The sequence below is a fragment of the Xiphias gladius genome, chromosome 22 (assembly GCF_016859285.1).
Source record: "Xiphias gladius isolate SHS-SW01 ecotype Sanya breed wild chromosome 22, ASM1685928v1, whole genome shotgun sequence".
Classification (NCBI taxonomy): domain Eukaryota; kingdom Metazoa; phylum Chordata; class Actinopteri; order Istiophoriformes; family Xiphiidae; genus Xiphias; species Xiphias gladius.
The window spans coordinates 23,551,694-23,577,879 of record NC_053421.1 but is presented as its reverse complement, the minus strand read 5'-3'; the positions used below and the strand labels follow the sequence as shown (position 1 = coordinate 23,577,879).

Genomic DNA, 26,186 nt, shown 5'->3' with positions numbered 1-26,186 from the left:
TTGTCCATATCCTCAATTGAGTTTAGTAACAATGATGAGTTTGGGTTTCAGTAATCAAATTTTTATATCAAGGACAGCGAACATTAAAATGCCACATGCAGACATACAGTATTTTTACGGCTTCATGATTTTTCTATAATCTATTATTCTTGAGTAATAGTTGAGCCATCAAGTGTATTTATTTTCAGAAAACAGTGAAAAGGCCAAAATTGCCATTCTAGAAACAAAAAAAAGCCAGAATATAAATTTTTACAATGATAAAAAGAAAAAAGCTGCTTTAGAGACTTATCAGTGAAATTGTTTATTTTTATCAGGGTACCTGCAGGTCTTGAAAAATCTTATCTTATGATTAGCAGGTATTAAATTCCACTTACAAAGGTCTTCAATATTTTTCCTAGGCTGCCGTATACTGGAATGTTAGTTATAAATTGTTTTTGATGATTTTACCAAAAACTGGCTGTTTAAATCTTCAATACTAGTGATATAGACCTCTGACCTTATTTAAAATTCACATATGGACCTTAAATAAGTTATTCTGTAATTGATTAATCCATCCACTCATCCATTCATTTTTGTTGCTTATCCAGGTCCAGGTCGTGTTTAATTATTAGTTAATGTTACTATTAGAAATTATCCTTATATACTGTTGGGAAGCACCGCCAAAAATGTGAAATAAATGTCAATAAATCCATGCACTTGTAAATAATGGTAGTCTTTTCCATCCCCACTGGTTCTCATTAATATTCCAAACCTGGGATGGTAAGACCGTGAAACAGGTATTAAGTAGCATTTTCTTCGTTATTAAAAACTTGGTTAACCCTGCAGAAACCCTGTTTGTCCATTGACTAATTGGTTAATTGTCAAATCTCCAGAGAGCCTTATGTCTTTTTTTTTCTTTCTTTTTTTTTTTTCCCCTTAATTTCTGCTCCTGCTTAAATGCAGGTAAAATACTTTGAGCCACAGAACAATGAAAACCTTTCGCATTGTTGAAATTTGCAATGTTGATGAGGACCAAACAACGTTATCAGCTGGAGAGAGCGATGTCGTAGACACAAGGTGAGCCTTACTCTGCCGGAGGTAATTGAGGTGCGAGAGCAGGATGTCTGCATTGTAGGCCGACGTGAGACGCATCATGTCTTCCTTGGTCATCTTGCACAGGGCCTTGCCGTCCAGTGCTTGGAAGAGCATGACGTCCACCTCCTCCAGGACGTACTCCTTGATGGCCCAGTCCAGCCACTGCCGCACGTGGTCCTGTGTCCAAACCTCAGGATCTGGCGTCAGAGGGTGGGGGGAGTAGAGTTGAACAGAGATGATCAGAAAATACTCTGGTTATACTGATTTATGACACGGTGTCTCACTCTGTTGGTGGACTTAGAGTAGAGTTTACACAGAACTTTTAAATTAAGAGTAATGCTGGTGTGGTTTTCTGGCCTCAGAAAATGTCACATAAGCAGGAAATTGTAAACATTACAGGTAGAGGAGTCATACAGAAATTATCCTATATGACTGTGTTCAGACCGATAACATTTACATAGTGGATTTCCTGTGCAAATACTTAATCCTATGCAGAATGATGTATGTGCAGGTTTATGGTGTAGGAGACACTTTTCACATTCATCTGCAGAAGAGGGAAATTTTCTCTTTACCTATCTTAAATCTGAGTTTAAGATGGACACGTATGAGCATGATTTTTGCAACATCTCAACCAGTTTTGAGGCCAGTGGTGGCCCAAAATGCAACTCAAAGCCTCCAACACAGTCCATACACCGAGCACTGACTATTCAGTGGAGGAGAAGGGGGGCAGTTCAGCGTTTAAAAAATTAAAAACATATGCAGAGTCATCGATTCTGCTCTAAGAAAAAAGACTAGATGATGGAGGGAGGAGTGTCATGCAGAGTTGATGTGGAGAGTCTGTGTTAAACGTGGTTTGTTTTGTAGACATGAAAGAGCGGAATAACACCGGAAACCTCTTAGATATGAGTGCCAGTTGTGATACTTGTAAATTCTGATGCTCTAAAATGGGTGGAAGGGCAGATGTAACCACTTTGTGAAAACAGATGCTTGGTTTAATCAAAATTGAAATGTGGTCACCTACTTTTTATGACATGTCTGCTGTTGTTTTTAGTTTTAAAAAGAAACCTCTTTGATACTTCTTTGTTTGCTATTGTGCAGTATTTGCAGGATATCTGCAGATCTTTAAAAAGCCTTGAATTTGAATATTAAAGTTTGAGACCATAAAATTTCTTGTCAATGTCTTTTTGATTATGGAAGGTCTTAAATTTTGAGATGATGCCTAAATCACATTGACACACGTGATTTAAAGTTACGTATTTATATATAAAAGCAGTTTTTCTTTTTTCTCCACCAAGTCTGGTGTTTTTCTAATTTTATTGTAGCCTACTGTATGTTTGGCCTGGTTCTCCACAGGCCACCACCTGCTCTCACGATTATGACATTTGTTATTTGGCCTGGTTTTGACAAGCCTGACAGTATTTCTCTGCAGTACGGCGGGGCAATAATATTGAAATGGATATTACTTTATCATTTTTACAAATTTCTGTTGTCCAAATTAAGAATTCCAAGCCAATTTTGATTCAAAGCCACTAAAATTGGTTGTTTATGGTAGAGCTGCAACAATTAGTCGATTAATCGATACGTCGATCAACTGAAAATTAATCAACTATTTAGATAATAACACTAATTTTTTTTAACTAATTATTCTAAGTGTTAGTGTTAAAGTTACTTTGTAGAGAGCAATTGTCAAATCTCTTTTAACCCCCTCGTTACATGGCTATCGTCTATAACGAAGCATTTTTCATTAAGCTCATACAGAGAGCTATTTTTAGTAACATTTTGTACATCCCACCCTGTCTTAAAAATTATAAAAATGCCTGTGATTAAAATGTTTGCTGTCTTATTACACATTACAGCTGAATTATATTCCATTGTTACACATTTGATATCCTCTATCATATTACATTAGAATTTGTTTTCCATATTTTCAACCCCGTCTTTTATAAATTAAATTTATATACTAATTTTCAGTAGCAAATATGTTTTGTTTGAAACACAATGACGTCTGGATTACGTTTATATCAGCATAACCTTGAAAGATATTTAATTTGTTTTCCTTACAATATCTGCTTGCAGCAACAAAAGAATAATTAATGTTTTTTGGTCATGTTAAGGCAGCTCATAGTAATTAGTTTAATATTTAGAAGAAAGATCCTGTTAGTAGTATATAAGTAATTAAAAATTCTAGTCTTGACATTGAGTCATTTCTACACTTTCATGCTTTTTAGATTCCTCTTTATTAGAATATGAGAAGATGTTGCTTCAGCACTAAATCTAAGGCACTGTGTCGGTTTGCTGTGGTACATTATGAATCTGCACTCTTGGTCAAAAACCAAAAAAAAAAACAATGGTACACAATTACATGTAAGTATACTGGTTGTAGTTATTGTGCTTTTTTTTAATCTTATTTTGTACAGTTGTATCTTATCCCCAAGAATCAGACCTTTTTGTAAGCTTATAATTACCAGTAACTTTAGGTTGAATTTGATCTCGAAGTCGTGGTACAGTAAAAAAAACAATGTATCACTAGTCTGATTCAAGACGGTAGGCTAATTTCCAGCAGCAAACAATGACTGTGCTGTGAGTTGTCCGTAATATTAGGCAGGAGCTCTGCCACACCCTGGGGTCCTGAATGTCCTTGGCTAACACATGCCACCGTGATGCAATATCCATGAATTATAATGCAGAATAACTCAATGTGCTGGTGACTCATTGACGAATCTTGTCAGATTCCACCGCGCTCCATTTTAAATCGTCCCTGACGGCCCTCTGAAGTGGCATCCCTCCAGGCACTGACTCACTGAAACTGCTCATTTAAAGAGTCTCGTAGGATAGTAACGGTATAGGAACTGTGGAAGACGTAAAATTTGTCATCAGGTTAGTTTTTAGACCTGTGATTAGAGGTAGTGATTCATAACGAGGATAAAATGGACGAGGTACAATAGGTTGTATAAGCAGGTTGTCTAATCCTCTATGACTACTCAGAAATCACTGACACATCACTGTCTTTTCCACACGTCATATATGTCAGTGCTTTTCCTCTGCGAAGAAACAGGGAAATACACTGCCTGTTTTTTAGGCTGCTGAGTCTTTCAGGATGAACATTCGACAAGATTTTTATATCAAATATGAGGCGGCTTAACTCTACTTACTGCTCATCTGAAACACACAGGTGCCAACATTGCAGAAATGAAGGCTTTGTAACTTTAATGACATTTGAACTAGAGCGCCATGGCGTTATTTTTGGGGCTATGTTTGGACAAAATTTACCTCGAATGTTTGTAAAGCAATGACACACCCATCCTGTTTTCATTATGTACCAATTCAACTGAAGGATATTAGTCTTCTGTGTTTTAAAGACTAAGGCCGGCGTTATTCTACAGTATATTTTTCACACTGTCAACAAATCCAATCAACAAATCTCATGAAAAGACCAAAACCAATAATGTGTTAGTCCGTCTCTAAATTCTTTGACTTCCCGAGCCTGTCTGACCAGCCCCAAGCCCATTTGTTTCCACTGATGACATAAATCTTTAAAAATGGGTCACAAATAAATTGTTTCGTAACTCTTAATAACTTCCTAAAACAGCTGGGCACTCTAGTTTTTAGAAAGCGTTACTCAAACAGAACACTGCATTTGCTCGGAGCTGTTTTCAGCTGTGGATTGATACGCATTAGTGAGTATTTAAAGCAGCAGGACGGTGTATGTGGCACGGAGTCAAAATAAACTACAGTACACATGTTCATTGTAATGAAGGAACACGTCACCCAGTGCAACATTGTGGCTCATCAATGTCTTTATAATAGTTTTTGGACCACAATGGGGCTTTATACATCACAGGAATATGATATATCGGGGTTTGGCTCCGCAGATAATACTTTGCTTTTAGGATCATATTGTTGGTTTGGTCTCGTCACGGGAAAAGATACAGAGTATTGGCAGTTTAGGCTATAAAATTCTATATCAATAATGTGATTTCGCTGCTGGTTCTTTATCCTTTGTGCACCATAGGGTTGAAATGGAAGGGATGAGGAATTGAAATTGTCCACACCAGCTCATCACACATCTATTCCCGTTCATTTTCTCTCTTCTTAACATAATGGTTCTGAATACTAATTTACACCAGACTTCACACTTTTTAAATAGCATTAATTTCAAACCTTGTTAAATGAATGACTGGACAATGAAAGCTATTGTTTAGCTGTGGCACTGGGGTTTAGTGGTTGTTGGTTGTAGCAGTAGTAGTGTTTTGGGGAAGAATAGTTACATGCAAAAACACGTGTTGTGCCCATCTCTGATTCAGTTATTGATATTGCACAAGATTAGTGTATGCCAGCTCTTGGGAAACTTGTCTTGTGATGGGCACTGTCTTGTGAGAGGGATGGAGGGTGATGGAGGGTGATGTAGGGCGACTGCCAGCTCATGTGAGTGTATCCGCTCACCTGCTGGCACGATGACCCTCTTCTCCTCTGTGGTGCTGCTGGGCGGGGTGGCGGTCTGGGGGCTGACGCGAGGCTCTGCGTACGTGGCATGGTACGGCATCGGGGCCCCGTCGTCACTCATGTGTCTGGAACGCTTGGTGACACTGCAGTCCACCGGGGACTCGCGGCTGAAGCCGACGGAGGAGAAAGCATTGAGTAAAGTTTAGAGGAGAAAGTTGATCGTTGCAATGTCTCGAAACGATTCATGCGATGGGAAAGAAGAGAAGACAAAGTTCAACGATAGAATCTGTTTTAATTGTTTTAAATCGTTCTTTCAAATTGGTGTGTGTGTGTGAGTGGGAACTATTGAATAATTTGAACAGTTATTTAAATTAAATCTGAGAAGTTGGGAGGGGAAATCTCTCTTTGGTGGAACTGCTAACAACTCATCTAAAATGTGACAAGTGGCCCCACCTAGACACTGATTTTTATTTTTATTTTTTTATTTTTTTATTTTCCCCATGAGTCAAGAAGAATTGCACATTTAATAATGTATATTTTATAAGCTTATCAAAGCTTTTTCTTACTTTTCAAAGTAAGATTTTACATTAACTATTAACTTTAGATGTCAGATCAATGTGGTGGTCTAAAAAGTAAGTTTCCCTTTGAAATGTAGTGGAGAGGAAGTACGGTATAAGGCAGAGAATGGAAATAAAATAAAGTACAAGTACCTCCAAAATTTTACTGAAGGACAGTACTTGAGTAATGTATTTAGTTACTTCCCTCCACTGACCATGTGTAATACCTCAGTGAAAGTTAAAACACCAAAATTACCATATTTGACATTCAAACATTTTCACCAATCAGTGGTGATTTTTATAGTGACAGGGTTGCATTTGGTAAGTGAGCAACAAACACATACTTTTAAGGTCTGGGAAAAAAACAGAATTTTGACAGGGACCTTAACAAAGCAGTCAGAGAATCCAGGAACCCGTGCTCCCCTGTGGCCCCGGCCGGTCCTGACTCACCTGGTTCCATTGACGTGTTCGCTTCTTTTCCCAGGGTTTTGCGCTGCTGACCCCACCCACTCTGGCTCGGTGGGCTCAGGACTCTGCTTGGAGGCCTGGCTGAACCCGCTGGGCGACGTCATCTCAGCCTTCATGTGCATGGCAGGGGCTGCGGGGTAGGGCGGCTCGAAAATGGGCTGATCCTCACTCACCACGGACAGTGCTTCCTGTCCAACAGAGCCACAGCGGTCAGTGTCTGCGCCAGGTCACAACCTGTGGAAACTTTTATCTGAATATAGTTTTTTTTTTTTTACAGTGGGGCCACAGATGTAGACAGATGTCCATTTTTAAAAACTCATACTTAGTGGAGTAGAACACTTCCAGAAAATGACTAAATTTTGTCCCTTTTCTTATGAAACTTGGGTGTGAATCAACAAAATCATTATCCATAGTTTGCTCATATACCAAAAAAAATAGAAGAAATCATATCTTCTCAAAATATTCACCTCAACAGCAAAAAAAAAAAAAAAAATGTAAATGGCTACAGAATTATTCACCAACTATAAGGAATTGGTTTGAAATTGTTAAAAAAAAAAATGTTAAGACAGACTCTAATACTTAGACTGAGAAATGATCTGTCTTAAAAAAAATCTACAAAATGGATTTCATATTCATTGGTGGAATAGATTTGACCTCCTTTGCCAAACTTCTTTCCCTTTTTTCTGCCATATCCTTTGCCATTCATGGAAGTATGTGGAGCTACACAAAGATTTGCTGTCTTAGTTTTGTGGATATGACAATGTTCTGTTTGTTTGTCTTTTCCTTCACACGAATGCAATTGTTTTTGTTTAAACTGACTTCTTTTTTAGCAGTGCCCGTGATTTCAACCAGTCCCCTTTACTTGCTCCGAGGTACTTAAACAGTAGATTTGGAGAGTTGGGACGGGACCATTTCGTGTCCACTTTTCTCTGCGACGTTTCTCCATTGCATGTTGCAATGCTTAAAGCTCAGAGGTATTCCCCTGTGATTGATTTTAAAACTATAAATGTATGTTTAATATAAACATCCAAAGAGGCAGGAGATTATCAAACCACTAAGAAAAACACTCAGGAGTGAAATGGCAAGTAAACTGTTTTAGAAATGGTGTGAAGGCATAATCTTAAAGAACATCAGCAACATTAACCACAGTTTTATTTTGTCGTTAGGATTGGGGTTGCATGGGGGAGGAGTGTTAGCTCAAGGTGGAGTCTAATCGAGCTTTTAGCCCGTCTTCCTGTGATCGGCACGTTCAACGGGGCCTCAAAAGCGCCCCAAGATGGCACTTTTCATCTCAGAGCAGATACTGGACCCGTTGTTCTGTCTGCCGCTTGAATTGAGATGGTGCATGTCTGATGCGACCACAGCAGTCTAAGTGGGTGCAAGTGCGTCTTTGTTTAGAGGAGTTGATCATTGTTTTCGGGGCCTCGTACGTCAGTGCCGTGCTTTGTCAGTGGCCTACAGGAAACCTGGCCGACATGTGCAGAGGAACCTTTTGGCACAGGCCACCAGAGAGGAAATGGTGAAGGAGGGGGGCACAATGTAAAAATGTGGGTCATTTTAAAGCTGGAAAACAACACTAAAGGCCTGTGGAGAGGGGGTCGGGTTCATTGGACAGCAAGAAGAGTATAGCCTTGACTGAAGTGCCGCCTTCGCATTGTTTTTCTTGTCTTTTTTTTTTAGCTCAATTGTTGCCTGCGCATTGTTAACCACATCTTAATGCATGGCACACAGTTTGGCATTTCCTTAGGCTGCAAAAAAAAAAAAAAAACTGATTCAGAAGTGCGTGTGGGATTTGAGCAAGCTGCTGCTGCTGCTGCTGCTGCTGCTGCTGCTGCTGCTGCTGCTCATGCTGCTGCTGCTGCTGCTGCTGCTGCTGCTGCTCATGCTGCTGCTGCTGTTGCTGCAGGGAGCATTTGCTGCTGCGTAATGGATACGCCCTTTTTGAAGAAAGCACAGGCAAAGGGTTTTAGTAAAAAATTTTAAAAATTGAGCACACAGTTTGATTTCCCATCAGGAAATAATACCTGATAAAAGTTGTTCGAGATTTAAAGACACAGATGATGTTGACAGCTAAAAGTTACAGTATGTTGGTGAATTACAAGATTTAGCCTCGAGCTCCTGTGAAACTGTCAAACTCAGAATGGCTGATTTTTAAGACAAGGTCCAAATCAATGTAGCAGAACCAAAGATACCATCTTAATCCATGCATTCTTCATCTTTGTCGAAGCCTGGTGCCTACATTACCCACGTTGCAACTTGAGTGTCAACATCGTTGACTTCACACAGCTCCCTCTGGAGCCACCAAACTGTTTCGACAACTTTTTTTCACACTTGCACTATTACTCCCCCAAAACCTGTAAACAGAGTTTGATGTGCAAAATCGATGGAGTTTTCCTTTAAAAGTTAAATGCTGTAAATCAATTAGAAAATAAAAAGTTATTTTTGTAAATTTAAGGCCTCTGAATGAAGTAGGTGTCACAGTTTCAAGTGATCGATATCTGATTTTGCAGGCTAACTAAAAGCTAAAATACATTTTTTAAAAATGCATGTATCTAAAAAGACACGCATTTTGCATGTGACAGAAGTGTTTGGCAGGACTTCATATTGTCCTGCTCAGCTTTCTTTTCACCACACTCCCTGTTTTTTTTTTGGTTTTTTTTCCTTCAGCTGATCGTCGAGTGCCTTCAGAGGCCCTCCACTCTGTGCAGAAGTGAAACAGTTCACTGGAAGTGGGACTAAACAGGCTGCCGACAGCAAATCGTCAAGAGAACGCAAGATAGTTAACAGAAGCATCCCGTGCTTCGAGGGGAGTTTCTAATTTTTTGATTTATTTTTATTTATGTATTTATTTTTGGGCGCCCAACGCTATAAAAACTGTCGATGTTATTGTGACTCGCAGTTGCTCATCACATTCAGTTTTCAGCACAGTGCACTCAGTGACACACTCATGCTTTCACAACCACACGCGCGCACACACACACACATACACTCCCGCTCTTTCTTTATCTTCCCCTTGCGCTCTCTCCCTCTCTTTCTCTCCCTCCCCTCTGCACACTGATACAAATATACCAAAATGTGGCCTGACCGCTAATGCCACAACTGACTTCCTGTTCAGCGTGTTTCAGCCTGTTGCTCAGTGACACAAAACAACTTCTAAAAAAAAAAAAAAAAAAACCATGACCTTCTTGAAGCTGATGCTGCCTTGTGCCTCGATGTCCTACAATTTACACCGGTTCTGTTCACTTTGATAGTAAAAACTCAAAGCTCTTCACTCGCAGCGAGAGCACAACCGTGAAGTCCTGTATGGAAACTTCTGACTTGCGTTTAAGTCAGCAGCTTTGCTGGATTGCATCATTCTGTCTTGCTCAAACCAAGAGCTTGTTTACGACAGTGAGATTCGTACTTCTTATATCTTTTATAAACTAACATTTTAGATTCACAGTTTAACCACAGGAAAAGACTAAATCTATGCACAGTACCACCTCTTTTTGACTTTGATTCTCTAACTTGGTGCAGTTTAAAAGCTCCAGTTAAACTGTGGGGCTCTACCTTAATGAAGTCATTTTTTGATAGAATATTAAAAGGGATATTACAACACGGCCTGAATGAGATATTGGGTGGAGGGAGTTGCTACTGCTTTAAAGCCCAAGGGCTCTCAATTTTTAATGCCAGGGACTTATTAGAATTAACTTAGATAATATATTTTTCTCCAAAAAAACCATGTCAAGTGAAGTTTTTTTGCTGTTCGACACGATTTTGTACTGAATGTAGGTGTAGCAGCAGCCTGAGTGAGTGAGTGGGTGATTTTGCTAGTTTTCCACTCCCAATTATCTGTAATTGATAATCTCGCGTCGCTTGGCTGAAGCCCACTTTGACAAACACATCTTGTGACTACGGCTGCAGCTAACGAATATTTTCGTCATCGATTAATCTTGACGATTAACTCGATTAACTGATTAATCAGTTGGTCTGTAAAAAGTCAGAAAAAAGTTAAAAACATGCAAATGCCAGTGAAGAGTCCTCTAGAGGGGGAAGGCGACATCATCGGATGTTTTGTTTTGTCTGAACAACCAGCAAAACCTCAAATAAATTCACTTTACTATGTAATAAGATGATGGAAAAGAAGCAGAAGCTGAGAAGCTGGGACCATCAAATTTTTGCCTTTTTTTTTTTTTGCTTTCAGAATAAATTAAAGGAATAATCAGTCATAGAATAGTTATAGAATTTGATCAGTTAATTGATTCATTGACTTTTCTTTGTTTTAAGCTCTACTGGAAAACCTTAAAACCAGCGGTTCCCAACCTGGGGGTCGCAAGATAAATCTGAGGAGTCGCAAAATGAATATAGGAAAGCAGAAGAAGTATATTTCTGCTGGATAAGATTTTCATCTAATATTTGCTTCTTTTTTTTTTTAAATGTGACTTAATGAATCATTTTACATCTCTAGACGTTTTTCAAAAAAAGAATTGGAGTACTTTTTTAGACTGAACCAGTCATGTGACATTGCTTTGTTTTGAAGGGATTTTTTTTTTTTTTTTGGGGTTGATTACAAACCAAAAAAGTTGGGAACCAGTGCCCTAAACCGCAGCCAAGGATTTGGTTAACAGCTCCTTTCTTGCATGCTCCAATAATATGATTTTTATCAAAAATCTGTTGTATTTCTCAGCATTTTATGACATAGTTTTGGGCAGCACATCATCACTTCTTCGTTTTTGGAAATACCAATGAATTTCTTGTTTTATAATGTGTTAAAGGAGCCGATTTATGACACATTTTGGTCCCACCACCATCCCACCCACAGCGAAGTGCACTGCAGCCTCGAAAGATTCCTCCTCCGTTCGTGCTGCTTTGGTCCCCCATCTCTGATAGATTTTAAACTTTAGAGACCAATACTGGACTTATCTGACTTTCAAAACCAGTACCAATCGCACAGGTGTTACAACAATACATCTTTTAAAACTTCTAGGAACCTAATGACTTGTGGGCCTGTCGTTACCTTGTTCTTCACTGCGAGTTTTTTCTTTTTTTTTTTTTTTGATTTTTGTTCCACTGAGTTCCTGTTTACATTTGGCTCTGCCGCCACAAAAAGGCTTCCAGACAACCACCAAGTACATTTTGAACAAGCGTGTCAAATGTCAACTCCCGTCAAGGCTATAACGGAGGAGATTTTTTTTTTAAAGGGATTAAAAACTCACACAAAAAAATAAGGTGTAGCCTGCAAATCGCGGGCCAGAGATCAAGTTGGGCCACGGCCCTCTGTCGTCGCCGTGTCTGAGGCAAGTGGCGGAATGCAGAAGTAAAAGTTAAGGCAAGCTGATTTTGCAAAGGCCTGAGCAGCTGCACTTTTCGCTACACAAACAACTATGCGGTTTTTCTTTTTTTTCTTTTTTTTCACAGCTCGGATGCTGGCAACGCGCAGGCCTCTGCAGGCCGCAAATTAAAAGCCAGGTCAGCTTCTCCCTCACCTCGCAGCCCGTTGTAGAGCCGAAAACGCTGCAGCGCCTCAGTTCGTCCACTTCGTTTCTTTTCTGCCAAAGCTTTGTTAGCTCTTTAACACTTTTTTTTTTTTTTTTTTTTTTTTTTTTTTTTCTGTCCAGTGAACGGAAATGTGTGCAGGAAGTATGAGGTTTGAGACGGGAAGCCTGTTGAGTTCAGATAACGACACCTGACAAGTGCTCCCGTTTGCAGCTATAAATTACACTTAAAATAACCTCAAACGCACAATCTGCTGCGACAGAGTTCAAGAGAATAATTGTCTGAAGAAGAATAATAACGATAATACTAATGAGTACGTTTAAGAAGAGTCCCGTATCCGTGCCAGCATTAAAACAGCAAGTAACAGAAATATAAAATGGAAAAAAGGTTTTTAAATGTATGATTTTGTTTATTCGTGAGGCTCTTGTTTCGAGATGCCCCCATCCTCAACCTCATTTTGCTGCACTGGCCCTTTTTTTTTTTTTTTTTTTTAAATCAGCCTACTCGCTCAAAAAAATAAAAAATAAAAAATAATGTAACTCGGTCGTGTTCAGCATCCAGAGTGCACCAGTATTATTAGTTGGAAGCGAAACAAGAGAGAAATGAGCAAAATTAGGCGATTAGTTCCTCAATCTCCCGAGGCCCCTTGCTCTCAAATGTCTGTCTTTCTTTTTTTTTTTTTAATCTAGTTTAACAGCAGGCTGAACGACGCAGTCGTTTTGGTGGAAACATCCGAGTCATTCGTCATAAAAGTTAAGTTAAGAGTGTCGACGTTAACACGGCATCGAAATTAGGAGACATTGCTCGAAAGGCCCTAGCGGTATTTTGTTGCAGAAAATTAAAAATAAGTGATTGAAAGCCCACCGGCCCAGAGTGTTGCCCATTGAGACGCACATTGGTTAAATAATAGTACGAATTTCTGCGTTCATGGCCTGCATCAGCAGATAAGTGTTTGCCTCCCCCCCCCATTGCGCAATAATCGGTTTGCAGTGTAAATTTCTTTCTTTCTTTTCTTTCTTTCTTTTTCTTAAAAAAAAAAAAAATGGTGCTCGTCGATTTGAATCGCTGGCACGACGGGGGCCTTTTTTATTTCTGCATTTCTTGGAAGATAGGATATGCAAACAACGGACGACGACGTCGTGGTCGTCGGGAGCAGATAAACAGGTGTAGCTGTAATAGTAAGAAATGTGAAATACCAGTCATCTGATGGGAACGGATCCTCCTGCTCTCTGAAAGGGGCTCTCGCTGTGTCCGAACCGATCCATGGCGCCTTCGGGGACACCTGCCTTGCGCGCATCAGTGAAGTCCCGCATCCCTTCGTTAAACGTATTCTTCGTTCAAAGAAACCAAAACCCCCAAAAGCAAAAGACCCGCTAAGTGTTCAGGGATTTCACTGCCCCCATGCTTTACTTTTGTTGCTGTTGTTGTTGTTTTTTTTTTTTTTTGCGGTTCCGTGGACAGTGCGAGACGAGCTCGATGAAACGCAGCAAGTAGGAGAGAGGAGCAAAAAAAAAAAAAAAAAAACCCAAAAAAAACAATCCCGAAAGGCCCGCGTTTGGAAATCCTCATTCACGCGTCTAACCGGCCACCAATTTGTGTTTTTATCCGAGTGTAAAGATGTAGTGGTTAGTTGTGTTATTATAGAGCCGACATACAACCACGAACGGGAAGGAAGAGGAAATTTTGTACAAGAAGGAAAGAGTGGGGAGCTCGCATCACCGCCTTGACTCTCTCACTCAGCAGACTCAGGGCTGGAGTGGGTGGCCGCCTGTCATTTTCACCACCAGCAGCGCCGTTAGAAACGAATCAAACACTTACCTTTATCGTACAGTCCATTGCAGCAGCCTCGCAGTCTTTGTCATTTAGTCGGTTTTTTTTTTTTTTTTCCCTCCTCGGTGTGTGTGTGTGTGTGTGTGTGTGTGTGTGTGTGTGTGAGAGAGAGACTGTAACAGCTAATTTCGCCTTCTAAGCTCACTTCAATTCATGCAGGGGCGCATTGGCTCTATGGCGCAAACCATTGCAGTTACAATTTCTTGCTCACAGACCATAACCGGATGGCAAGTCTCTCCCCCGCACGCACCCCCCCCCCCCTCCCCTCCCCTCCCCACCACCACCACCACCACCCTCTCGCTCGCTCTCTCTCTCGCGCTCTCTCTCGCGCTCTCTCACTAAATTGGGAAGTGAAGTCGCGCTAGAGAGACTGAGAGCATGAAGCCGCTTCTCATGAAACCAACACTTTCTGCTCAGAAAGAAAAACAAAAACCTTTTCCACTTCGGGTCTGTGTGCTTTTGAATGAATGCGCAGAACGGTGTCGGAGGTCCCGACACAAGACGCCAGAGCACTGAATCTGCCAAGTTTCGGTTTGAAACAACAGAATTTAAAAATATACATATTTACTGCGTTGTTTTGTTTTTTGTTGTTGTTTTTTTGTTTGTTTTTAACATAGTGTAAATCAAAGGGGGCCACCACCTGCTGAGCAGTCGAGCGTCAGACCAAAAAAATGGCTTTCGACGTCCTGAAGTCTGTGGAAATGTCGTGCCCTTGAGAGACGTTTTGACTAAAACTACTGATCATGATGACACTATTCATTCACGTGTCTACAAAAGCACAAAGGGTTTTGTATCAGGGCCTTAATAGGCCCGGCTATTTACAGGTATATGAGCATGGTAGACACCAGCGTGAAGTTAAAAATTCATAAACGTGGCTCTTTTGGCTCTAAATTATTTGTGTGTGTGTGTGTGTGGGGGGGGTACTCGTTAGTTTTTAAGGACAGTTGTTGACAGTTGAAGGAATAGAGAGGAGAGGTGGATAAATGTGCTAAAAATGTACCGTTTAAGGAGAAATACCTATAAATAAATCCGTATGTCGCCACTTTCTCTTAAATCTGCACTACAGCAGAGGCAGATCAGTCATATCTATAGTTTGTTTTATTGTCTTTCCTTTTTTTTCGGGGGGGGGGGTGTCTTTATATGTCCATTTCCCATTTTTCATTTGAATCTATGATTTTTGTTTCTGTTTTCTTCTGGGGAATATTTGGACAAGTGTGTTTTATATATAATTTCCCAGTTTCCCTATAAATAGTGAAAGAAGAAGCAAATTCGGTCAAGTTTTTTTTTCCCTCTGCAGACAAAACTGTCTGAGCAGCGGTTGAATGGAAACATTAGTGACAATTTCACGATTGCAGCTCTAAAAGTGAAGCACCCAACCAAAATATCAGTATTTCAACCATATTCCACGACCAGTCAGTCGAACTATGAATGTCACGATTTCATTATGAGTTTGCAATCGCAGAACTTGATCGAGTGAAGGATGCTTTCAAAAATATTTCCATGAAAGCGCAGTGAACAGAAAAAGACCAAATTAAATCAACATTTGCTGTGACCAGTTTTTTTCGGGTATGTTATTCCGAGTATCTCGGAGAACTTGCCACAGTGTCTTCTGTCTCGCCATGTGATCCCAGACCGGCTCCATGATGCTGGGATCAGGGCTCTGTCGGGGCCAGACCGTCTGTTGCAGGGCCCCCCCTCGGTCTTCTCGTCCACGAAGACAGCTCTTTATCACTATGGCTGCATGTCTGGGCTCTCTGTCCTGCTGCAGAGTGAATTCGGGACCGATCACACGCCTCCCTGATGGCACCGCGTGATGACTAACTAAACATCTAAGGTACCTGAGTGCAATGTAATTCAGAAATGGCGTCTTTCGTCCACCAGTTTAATGTTTCAACCGTAAAAGGTCCCACTCAGGGCCTATCGTGACCTCAGAGCACTCCACTGATTGGGCCTCACACTCCACAAACACTGCTGGACTCGAGATGGACATTTTTTTTTTTTTTTTTTTTTTAAAGGATCAAAATCACTGCAGCAGAACCAGAGATATTGTCTTTTTTTTTTTTTTTTTTTTTTTTCTTAAATTCCATACATTCTTCCTCCCGGTCAAACCTGGCGCCTACATTACCCACAATGCAACAAATAAAATATAGTACTCACTAAAACACAATGCATCGCTTAATGTAAAACAATATATTAGTTAAAGTTAAGGCTGCTTAATGCAACATTGACACTGACAGTGGCCTTTTTTTCTGTAGAACAATTACTTTGAGTGCATTTTACTGCTCATGTTCACGTACTCCTGCTTGAGGAGTATTTCGAAAGCAGGACTATTCCTTGTAAAAGACTCATTTTTGCATTGGGCTATTGCTACTTTTACTTAGTAAAAGCCCCGAGCACTTCTTCCATTGTTCTACATGGACTGGACACAGATGAAACACTTTGGGAATAGCTGACGGCGTTTTAAACGCAAGTAAAGCCGGTGAAAGTGGGGGGGGGGGGGAGTACAAGAACAGAAGGGAGAGAGGTGTTCAGTCGAGTGATGGTGGCTGATTTCTGGATGGCGGTTAAACTATTGATGGTTTGTCCTGAGAGCCATTCGGACCTGCACTATTCTGGCGTCTGGCAGCTTTGGTGGCTCCTGCGTGACAGATCGTTTTGAGCTGACCCACAGTGTCATTATCCCTCGGCGGATTCCTGAGCCGATGGTTCGCGGCAGACGGTTGTTAATCACCTCGCGTGTTGTGTAACTTTAGCCCGGTTGTGTCCTGGTCTCGAGGCGGGGCTCCCAATCACGACTCTCGTCTCCCACCGACGCGCACGATTTCACCCGGCTCCACTTTTCCAGATGGAGTTGGCCCCGTGTGTGTGTGTCTCTCTCTCTCTCTGTGTGTGTGTGTGTGTGTGTGTGTGTTGGGGGGGTTTCCTCCCTGTCGAAGGAGAATAGCAGAGATGTTTGTTTATACAAGGCCCTGGGCTCGGCCTTATCTCCTGCAGCCACTCACGCCGTGATTTCAGACTTTCTTCAGCGAGTACTTGGGTGTTTTCTTTTTTTCTTTTTTAACGGGCCATTGTTATGTCGAATGGTTTCTAAAGATACAGAGATTTTTTTTTTCTCCCCCCTCCCTCATTAAAGACCAAAAAAAAAAAGCGACTGGCAAAGCTCTGATTTCAAAAGCCTGCATCTCATCCCCACCCAAACTATGGCTCAGTTATTTGGTCCCGCCTGTCAGACAATCAGAATGACCGCAGCTTTGAAATATGTTTAGGCCATTCAGTGACAGAATAAAAATACACTGCTGCCAGTTATTCATCCATATAATCAGCCTTGCTGGGGATTTTTTTCTTTTTTTTCAAATTCCATCCTCAGTGGACCTGCAAATGTAGGCCTACTTGATTATGTTTAGCCTTTATATCACTTAAAAAGCGTCCCCTTGATATCCACGTTATGAAGGAGGCCCAGATATCTTGTAAATGATGTTTGTTATGATGTATCGTATGAATTTTATGAGATCTGTTGCTGCAGCTAGCTTTTATTTTCATTATCAGTTAATTTGCTCATTATACTCTCATTAATCAGTTAATCATATGGTTTATAAAAAGTAAGGACACTATTGAAAAATGTCCAGAGTCCAGGGCTGCAACCAATGACTATTTTCATTGTGGATCAATCGAGACAGTTGATTTGGTTTATGAAATGTCAGAAGATAAGTTTAATAAAAAGGCATGTTACGCTTCCCAAAAGTCAAAAGTGACCTCTTATTTTCTGTCCATTCAGCAGTCCAGAATTGCAAAATATTCATTTTACAGTGACATTAAATGGAGAAAAGCGGCAAATCATCACATTGGAAAAGCTGAAACTAGGGAAATTTGGGTATTTTTGTTTGAAAATTTACATAAAATAGTTTTCTGTCATCAACTAAACAATTAATCAACTAATTGTCTTTTTTTTTTTTTTTTTTTGTCCAACTGACGCTTCAAAATCCAAAGACACTTAGTTGAATATCACGGAAGACTTAAAGGATACCAGCAGATAATCACATTTTAGAAGTCTGCAACACGTGCAGTGAGGTTTTGGTATTTTTGCTTAAAGAAACGATTACTCGATTTATCAAAATTGCTGCCAATTCACTCCACTAATCGACTAATCATATCAGCTGTAGCTGTTTTATTCCGTTTGTCAGGGTGCCTTTTTTTTAACATTTGTTGAGGGATATCAGATGAAAATGGCCTCATTCACATTTTTCTTTTTTAACGGGCCATTGTTATGTCGAATGGTTTCTAAAGATACAGAGATTTTTTTTTTCTCCCCCCTCCCTCATTAAAGACCAAAAAAAAAAAAAAAAAAAAAAGCGACTGGCAAAGCTCTGATTTCAAAAGCCTGCATCTCATCCCCACCCAAACTATGGCTCAGTTATTTAGTCCCGCCTGTCAGACAATCAGAATGACCGCAGCTTTGAAATATGTTTAGGCCATTCAGTGACAGAATAAAAATACACTGCTGCCAGTTATTCATCCATATAATCAGCCTTGCTGGGGATTTCTTTCTTTTTTTCAAATTCCATCCTCAGTGGACCTGCAAATGTAGGCCTACTTGATTATGTTTAGCCTTTATATCACTTAAAAAGCGTCCCCTTGATATCCACGTTATGAAGGAGGCCCAGATATCTTGTAAATGATGTTTGTTATGATGTATCGTATGAATTTTATGAGATCTGTTGCTGCAGCTAGCTTTTATTTTCATTATCAGTTAATTTGCTCATTATACTCTCATTAATCAGTTAATCATATGGTTTATAAAAAGTAAGGACACTATTGAAAAATGTCCAGAGTCCAGGGCTGCAACCAATGACTATTTTCATTGTGGATCAATCGAGACAGTTGATTTGGTTTATGAAATGTCAGAAGATAAGTTTAATAAAAAGGCATGTTACGCTTCCCAAAAGTCAAAAGTGACCTCTTATTTTCTGTCCATTCAGCAGTCCAGAATTGCAAAATATTCATTTTACAGTGACATTAAATGGAGAAAAGCGGCAAATCCTCACATTGGAAAAGCTGAAACTAGGGAAATTTGGGTATTTTTGTTTGAAAATGTACATAAAATAGTTTTCTGTCATCAACTAAACAATTAATCAACTAATTGTCTTTTTTTTTTTTTTTTTTTTGTCCAACTGACGCTTCAAAATCCAAAGACACTTAGTTGAATATCACGGAAGACTTAAAGGATACCAGCAGATAACCACATTTTAGAAGTCTGCAACACGTGCAGTGAGGTTTTGGTATTTTTGCTTAAAGAAACGATTACTCGATTTATCAAAATTGCTGCCTATTCACTCCACTAATCGGCTACTCGACTAATCATATCAGCTGTAGCTGTTTTATTCCGTTTGTCAGGGTGCCTTTTTTTAACATTTGTTGAGGGATATCAGATGAAAATGGCCTCATTCACATTTTTCTTTTTTTAATTCCCCCTCTCTCTCTTCTTTTTGATCAATGCGCATTGTCCCTGACAAATTATACGAAGGTACAGTCATATTTCTGGGACTCATCGACTGTGTGTACAGTGGAACTCAATACTGAGTCAGTCCAATTAGAGATTTTGTGGTTTTTCTACCTTTCTGCGCAACGTTTCCTGCGCAACCGGCTGCCACACAACCCCAAAGCGTAACATTTTCAACCTATTGCTTAACAGTGGGCAAATGGGTGGTTACTAACTAGTGACTCAGTGCACATGCCACAATCACTGTTTTTTTTGTTTTGTTTGTCTTTTTTTTTGGATTCGTGAAATAAAAAGTACCAGTGCATTAACATATTTTTTTTTAAAGAAAGACCCGTTTTCTAAACGCTGTAGCGGTGGCATCTGCTTCTTTTCACTTTAAAAGTCAACAGAATAGGGAAATTGCCCAAACTTTCACATGCAGCAGTATTTAGAGACCTTCTAACAGAGTTAGGCTTTAGCTTTATCGTTATTATTTCGCAGTATTTTCCTCTTTTAATCTCCATTTTCATTATCAGTAAATAAACCGATGTTTTTTTTTTTTTTTATGAATGAATGTTTGGTTGCTAGGGGGGAGTGATTTGGGGTGGGGGGGGTCTGACGTCACGTGCTGTTAAACAAACGCTGGAGCGGCGGGTCACGACGCAGAGCGGGAGCGCACCCCTCCCACCTCTCCGCCGCCTTTATAACGGGACCGGTCCGACCGGAGACAAACACAGAGAGAGAGAGAGAAAGAGAGAGAGAGAAGGAAAGACAGTGATGTACTGGGACACTGTCGTCAAACCCGGAGACAGACACACAGACAGCAAAGACTCGAATATAAAGGTAGGTTTTGACTCGATTATTCACTTACTTTTTTAGAAAAATTAGATTGTCTTATCTGAAGGAGAAGAAAAAAATTAATCCAGAAAATGATGACAATCATTCATTGCATCCAGGGTAAACTCTAGCCCAGTTTATCTTTAGTAATTTATCACACTGAATAGAAGTAAATACTGGGGTCATATGATCAAAAATTGCATAGATTGTAATGGAACAAATCAAGTAGGCTAAGCTAATCACATCTAGCTCAGGTTTAATCAATATTTAACGATATTTTATAAACTTTTTATTTTTTTTTAATCAGATATAATCATTGATCCAGAAAATAGTTAAATTAATAAGTGGCATCCCTACTCATACATTGGGCCTTTCATGCTCTCTGTCACTGGCAATTTTTGCCAAGGCTGGACTGTCAACCTGGCAAACAGAACCCAACTCCCCAGGGGCCCCCGACCACTAGGGGCCCAGAAAAGTCTCAGGTTTTTACGTCATATCATATGGGTCTACACAAGTTGATGAACTTGGTGAGGACACCGCTGAAGTACGACTCGTCCATCCTCCATTTTGTGGCCTGGTTTTGTAGAGAGACTCTGTGTCAGAATCTCGCTCTAAGACCGTCACTGTCTGAGTTAATATTGTGCCAACTTCTTGTAAAGTTGTGTTTTATCAGTTTGCTCAAACTGTTTTCTGTGTCAAGTCCTCCACACTCAAAAAAAACTCGGGCAAGGTCGTATTATTAGACCTCAGCAGTACTGTAAGGCTGCCACCAACAATTACTTTCATCATTAATCTGTCTGACAGGCATTTTCTTTAACAACTGATTGATCAATGGATAAAATGTCAGAGGTTAGTGAAGAATGTCAGTCATTAGCCCCCGAAGGCCAAGCAAACACATAGCAAGTCTTCAGATTTGAGAAACTGGTGCCATTGAACTTTTGGCATCTTTGCTTTAAAAATGACTTGATCAGTCAATCAGTCATCACAACTGTCGCCAATTCATTTTCTGATCATTTCAGCTCCAGAGTGCTGGCTGGTGTCTGGGGGTCTGGGGGAATAATGAAACTGTCTTGTATTGTGTGTCTGTGTGTGTGTGGGGGGGTCACTGGGGGCCCAATAGCAATTTTTGTGCCTCCAGGACCCACAGGATGTCAAAATCAGCCGTGATTGTTGCCTCTGCTTCTAGATGTTGATCAACGACAAGAGCTGAAACTGCAGCGATGATGAAAAGTTAGTAAAGTAATCGCATTGCTCTTTCAACACAGATGGAGATTTGCCAGACTGGATATTACACAGAAGACTTCAGGACACAGGAAGTGCCAGCTGGCTTCGACTTTGCATCTTATGGTGAGTTTGGAGAATCGCTTGACTCCATGATGGCCGCCGCATCACAAGTTAAACGTCATGACCTGTGTCCCGGTGATGGCACGAGGTCTAAACTCTGCGTGATGAGCGGCCCGGGCAGATATGTTTGTGCGATCTGTTTCCTCTGAACCTGAGCAGCCGAAGGACAGAGGAAATATTTTCGCCGACAGTGTCATCACAGCTGTCAGAGCTTTCTCGGCGAGACCTTGACACTGGGGGGCTCTCGCCCAAACCCAGGGGCTGTCTCAGGATAATGGGGTGCCGCTGCTTTGTGTGTGTGTAAATAAAGTTTGCATGGGCTGAGGTAGACAAAGTCAGAGAGATACAGGGTGGTCAGGTTAAAGACACTCCATGTTTCACTCCCCTGCCTAATCCTTTCCTCCAGACTTCCTCCTCGAACAGATTTAGAGCCCCCCCCCCCCCCCTTCCCATCCCTCCATCACTACTCTGTCACACTCCCTCCGCTGGCGTTTCCTCCTCTCTCTTCCTCCCCCTCCCTCTCTTGTTTCCTCCTCATAGCTGCCTCCATCCATTGAGTTGAAAAAAAACCTGGGGGTCCATGGGCTTGAGTGCCTGGTGCTGATTCGACAGTAAACAAATGCCTTTGTCTTGTGTCAACATCCACCATGAAGATAATAACCCACACTTACAAATTCACTGCATCTTTCCTGTCTTAATGGCTTTTTCCCTGAGCTGAGCTGTAATCAACCTCCCGTTTAAAGGACCATACCAATGATTTTGCATTATTTTGTAGTAAATTTGCTATACAGTCATAGATTTTTAGATTCACGTCTTACCTTTTAAGGCAGCCTCTGGTTTCAGTTTATTTCACGATGGTAAGAAAATCTACTTGCAGAGACTTGAAACCCGTTGCTTTAATCGTCCTCCTGTGAGCAGGAGTGTTTGTTGGAAAAGGTCTTCCTCGGCTACGCATTCACTGACGTTTCGACATTCAAAATTTGACACTCGGCTGCCCAAAAGCAATGCATTCGCAGCCTCAGTTTGTAGGAAGGTCAAACTGAAAAGACAAACAGTGATCAAACAATGGGCAACGATAACGTGAAGGTGCTGCTTTAGAAAGGTTGCTGTGCGGCAGCTGACTCATGTCTGACTTTCCCTATTGCTCCAAAATGCGTCAAAACTGAAGAGTTTCTTCACAGCTGTACTACTGTATGACGGCAGCCTTTGTTTTACCAGGAAATGATTAAAAAACAGGTGGATAACTCCTCAGTGCGATGTACTGTGAGAAAATTTCAGGTTTCGTTGGGTGAAGTTTCGTACTGTGCTGCGATAAATGGAAACCAGTGGCTGTCCAGTAAGGAAGAAATCGATCGATAAACGCGTGCTTTGGAAAGTGTTGAGCATTAATGTCAAACGTGTGGGATAAAACCACCGGTGTGGTCCTTGACAAGCATGAACTGTGCTTGTGTCCTGCCTCCATCATCATTGACTGACTCCCATCTGTCTGTATTGTGTTTAACCTCCAGACTACCCTGGTGAAGACCTGTCTTTTCTGTTAGACAGTAAAACACACGGGCAGCAGCAGTATCCAGCAGAGACCAGGTACCCAGAGGCACCAAAGGCTTCTCATCCTTACGAGACCAAAGGTAAAACCCCAAAATAAACCCTATGGTCACACGCTTTAGATTTTTTGGACTTTTATCACAACATTTGCTCTCTTGCCCCCCCCAGTGAGCACCAGTGACACTGCTCTCTTCAACCTGGACTCGTACCATGAGTTCAACTGGTGGGCCTCATATCCACATGGTGAGCCTGTGACTCTGTAGGGTCACTCCCACCGTACGTTAAATGCCTTTTTTTTCTTAAAGGACTTTATTTTTTCTGACTCACTTTCTTTTTGATCAGCAGACGGGCTGACGGTAGATCAGTCGCAAACTGGATACCAGGAGTCTCAACACACATACCAGAGCCTGGTGCCCCAGAATGGACAGTTCAGCCCAGCCATGGAGGGCAGCCACAGCCCCTTTCTAACTGGAAAAGGATCAAACGCAGTACAAAGTAAGACATTTTCACTCGCGGATATTAAAAACACCCTGCCGGTGGCCCGGTTTTGCAGTTCAGTGTGTAACCCCTCTCTCTGCTCCAGGTGAGACCGATCAGAGCTACTACGACTCTGACGGACAGAGGCAGTCGTCTGCCTTCTGGCCCGAATACCCGTCTCCCAGCTACGCTGCCCCCCTGCCACACCCGGCTCCGGCCTCCTGCCCCTCAAACTCCAGCCCTCAGCCCTCGGAGCAGTACTGCCCCCGTGTGGCCAAACGTAAAAACGCACACCCCCAGAGGCCGGACAGAGAGGGACAGATGACAGGCATGTCAGCCTATCCAGGTGAGAATATACGGACTCATCACTTATGTCTTTTAGCAGGCGAAAACTTCGACATGTTTATAAAAACACATTAAAATCCCATGAAATTTCGGATGTTCCTCTCTGATCCCAAAGAGTTGACATTTCGGACATGTGCCGCTTTAAACCTGACCACAGCATGGTGATATGTTACTTCCACACCAGTTGATATCACATTGCTAACACGTTGTGGTGCAGAGTTTTTGTTATTAAAGTAAAGTCAAGAGAAGAGCAGCATTAGATGTTTCATAAATTTGAATTAGACCTGTGGATATGTCGAAAAAGACACATTTTCCAACAATATTTAATAAATAGATCTGTTCAGAAGAGATGGGAGCGAGTCTTTTTTGCTCCTCATTGAAATGCCGATCGATCACAGTAACATTTCCGATTCCTCTGATTCTCCAAATGACTGTGAAAAACAATCTGCACACTATGGCCATTGGTCCTCCCCGGGCTTCGTGCCACCTCCAACATGATCTACCAGTCAAATACTTACGATTATGGAGGGTTAGGCAAATGCTTATTGATGCATTTGGGAGTTAAATGTCTGTTTATCCTTGTTTCTTTTTTTTTTTTTTCTCAAATGCAAAAAAGTTCTTCATGCTGACCCAGACGTTCTACTGCAACCATGTGAACGTATTTCATTATTTTTACCCAAGCTGGAATGTAACTAAGTACATTTACTCAAGCTCTGTGCATAAGTGCAATTTAGATTTTTAAGTTTTTGCATTTGATGCCACTTTCTGTCACAGATTAAACTTCTCAACAGTGTATAAAGCAGTTTTGAAGTAGCTCCATCTTGGTTAATTACAACATTAAAATGCTACTTACACATTAACCTATCAATAACAATATTTCAGTAGTATAATATTTAATAGTATGACACTCAGAGGGGCAATTTTTCTTTCTTTTCTTTCCTGATAATACTTCTACTTAAGAGTATTTTTATGCTGCTGTATTGGTTCTTTTACTTAATTAAATAGATCTGAATGCTTCTTCAGCGACTGATTATTACAGGTTAATAAAAATACGTTGCCATTATGGCTCCACTTGCCCTGCGGTAACCAAATTAATCGGCGCATTCATTCCTGTAATCGCTCAGGTTCTGGTCCAATCCAGTTGTGGCAGTTTTTACTGGAGCTACTTCTGGACTCCGCCTGCCGTACCTTCATCTCCTGGACGGGAGACGGCTGGGAGTTTAAGATGTCCGACCCCACAGAGGTAAGGAACTGTGCTGTTTTGGACTGGGGCCCACTGCTGAGTTCTGCATGGAAGTAGTGGAAAGGAACTGAGCACATTTACTTCAGTAAATTACTTGAATACTTCTATTATAAGCTACTTTATACTTCCAGTCCACGGTCCAGGGAACTATTTCACTTTTTACTCCACTACATTAATTTAACAACTGTAGGTACAATTTACTTTAAACTGTAATAGAGTATTTTTACATTGTTGTACTGGTACTTTTACTTAAGTAAAGGATCTGAGTACTTCTTCGATCACTGCTACATGGAGGATTTAGTCAGTGTTTTTTCTTTCCGCTTATCCCGCAGGTGGCCAAGCGCTGGGGCCAGTGCAAGAACAAACCCAAGATGAACTACGAGAAGTTGAGCCGCGGCCTGCGTTACTACTACCACAAGAACATCATCCACAAGACGGCGGGCAAACGCTACGTCTACCGCTTTGTCTGCGACATGCAGGGCATGCTGGGGAAGACGGCGCAGGAGGTCCTGACCAGTCTGAACGTTTTGCCCACAAACAGCGAGTCGTGGCAGTGCCCTGGGGTGCCGGTGGCAGTGACGTCGGAGCACAGCAGTGACACATGGGCGTCACAGTAGGAAACGGGTGCCCGGACTGGACTGGTGCTGCTGGCTGAGGGTGACCAGCATATTTTAACAAAGCACTACACCCCTCAAAGTCAACGCTGCCTCTTCAAGCCCCGGGATGAGCTGCAGAGTCCTCGTGGGGTGGTGTTGTCACAGTCAGACCAGGAGCCAGTTTGTAGATGCTGCATTTCAGGGGGGAAAAAAATGACCAAAAACTCATAAATTCACCATGCAACCAGTCTTTAAAGACAACGTGTTACTTTTTCTTAAATAACAGATCGTGCTCAATGGGAGTCTTCTCATACCGGACTAGTTGACATAAAGCTCCTTCACCTCAGAGCTAAATAACGGCAGCACATGGGGCATTTTAAGCTCTAAAAATAGATCCTTTCTTCAATGTTTGGGGCCATATTTTCATTTGATGTGTTTCTAAGGAGGAATTGGTTTGTAAATAGTGTCTATATGAA

General features: G+C 41.1%; 2 protein-coding genes across 7 annotated transcripts in view; one reads left to right on the top strand and one right to left on the bottom strand.

Annotated features, from left to right (window-relative positions):
• The window catches only part of fli1rs (Fli-1 proto-oncogene, ETS transcription factor-related sequence), a 27,874-nt gene extending 5,527 nt beyond the window's left edge, over nt 1-22,347 (bottom strand). For 2 of the 5 annotated variants that reach the window (XM_040118441.1, XM_040118445.1), the window contains exons 1-4: nt 13,836-14,060; nt 6,525-6,730; nt 5,518-5,684; nt 1,068-1,271 (exon numbers count right to left, since the gene is read on the bottom strand). In XM_040118441.1, coding sequence (XP_039974375.1) covers nt 1,068-1,271; nt 5,518-5,684; nt 6,525-6,730; nt 13,836-13,853 — 595 coding nt within the window. In that variant the 5' untranslated portion in view covers nt 13,854-14,060. Of the gene's footprint in view, nt 1-1,067; nt 1,272-5,517; nt 5,685-6,524; nt 6,731-12,007; nt 12,103-13,213; nt 13,480-13,835; nt 14,061-22,322 lie in introns of those variants that run through there. The other 3 variants (XM_040118444.1, XM_040118442.1, XM_040118443.1) reach the window with 3 other exon arrangements.
• LOC120784556 (ETS1-related protein) lies at nt 20,065-26,186 on the top strand. 2 transcript variants are annotated; one of them, XM_040118448.1, is made up of 8 exons: nt 20,065-20,166; nt 21,426-21,507; nt 23,013-23,132; nt 23,218-23,292; nt 23,395-23,544; nt 23,633-23,872; nt 24,996-25,114; nt 25,447-26,186. In XM_040118448.1, the coding sequence occupies exons 1-8, from the start codon at nt 20,101-20,103 to the stop codon at nt 25,729-25,731; spliced, it is 1,137 nt and encodes a 378-aa protein (XP_039974382.1). In that variant the 5' UTR covers nt 20,065-20,100; the 3' UTR covers nt 25,732-26,186. The 2 variants fall into 2 exon arrangements, with proteins under 2 accessions (XP_039974382.1, XP_039974381.1); XM_040118447.1 differs by having other exon boundaries at nt 23,392-23,544.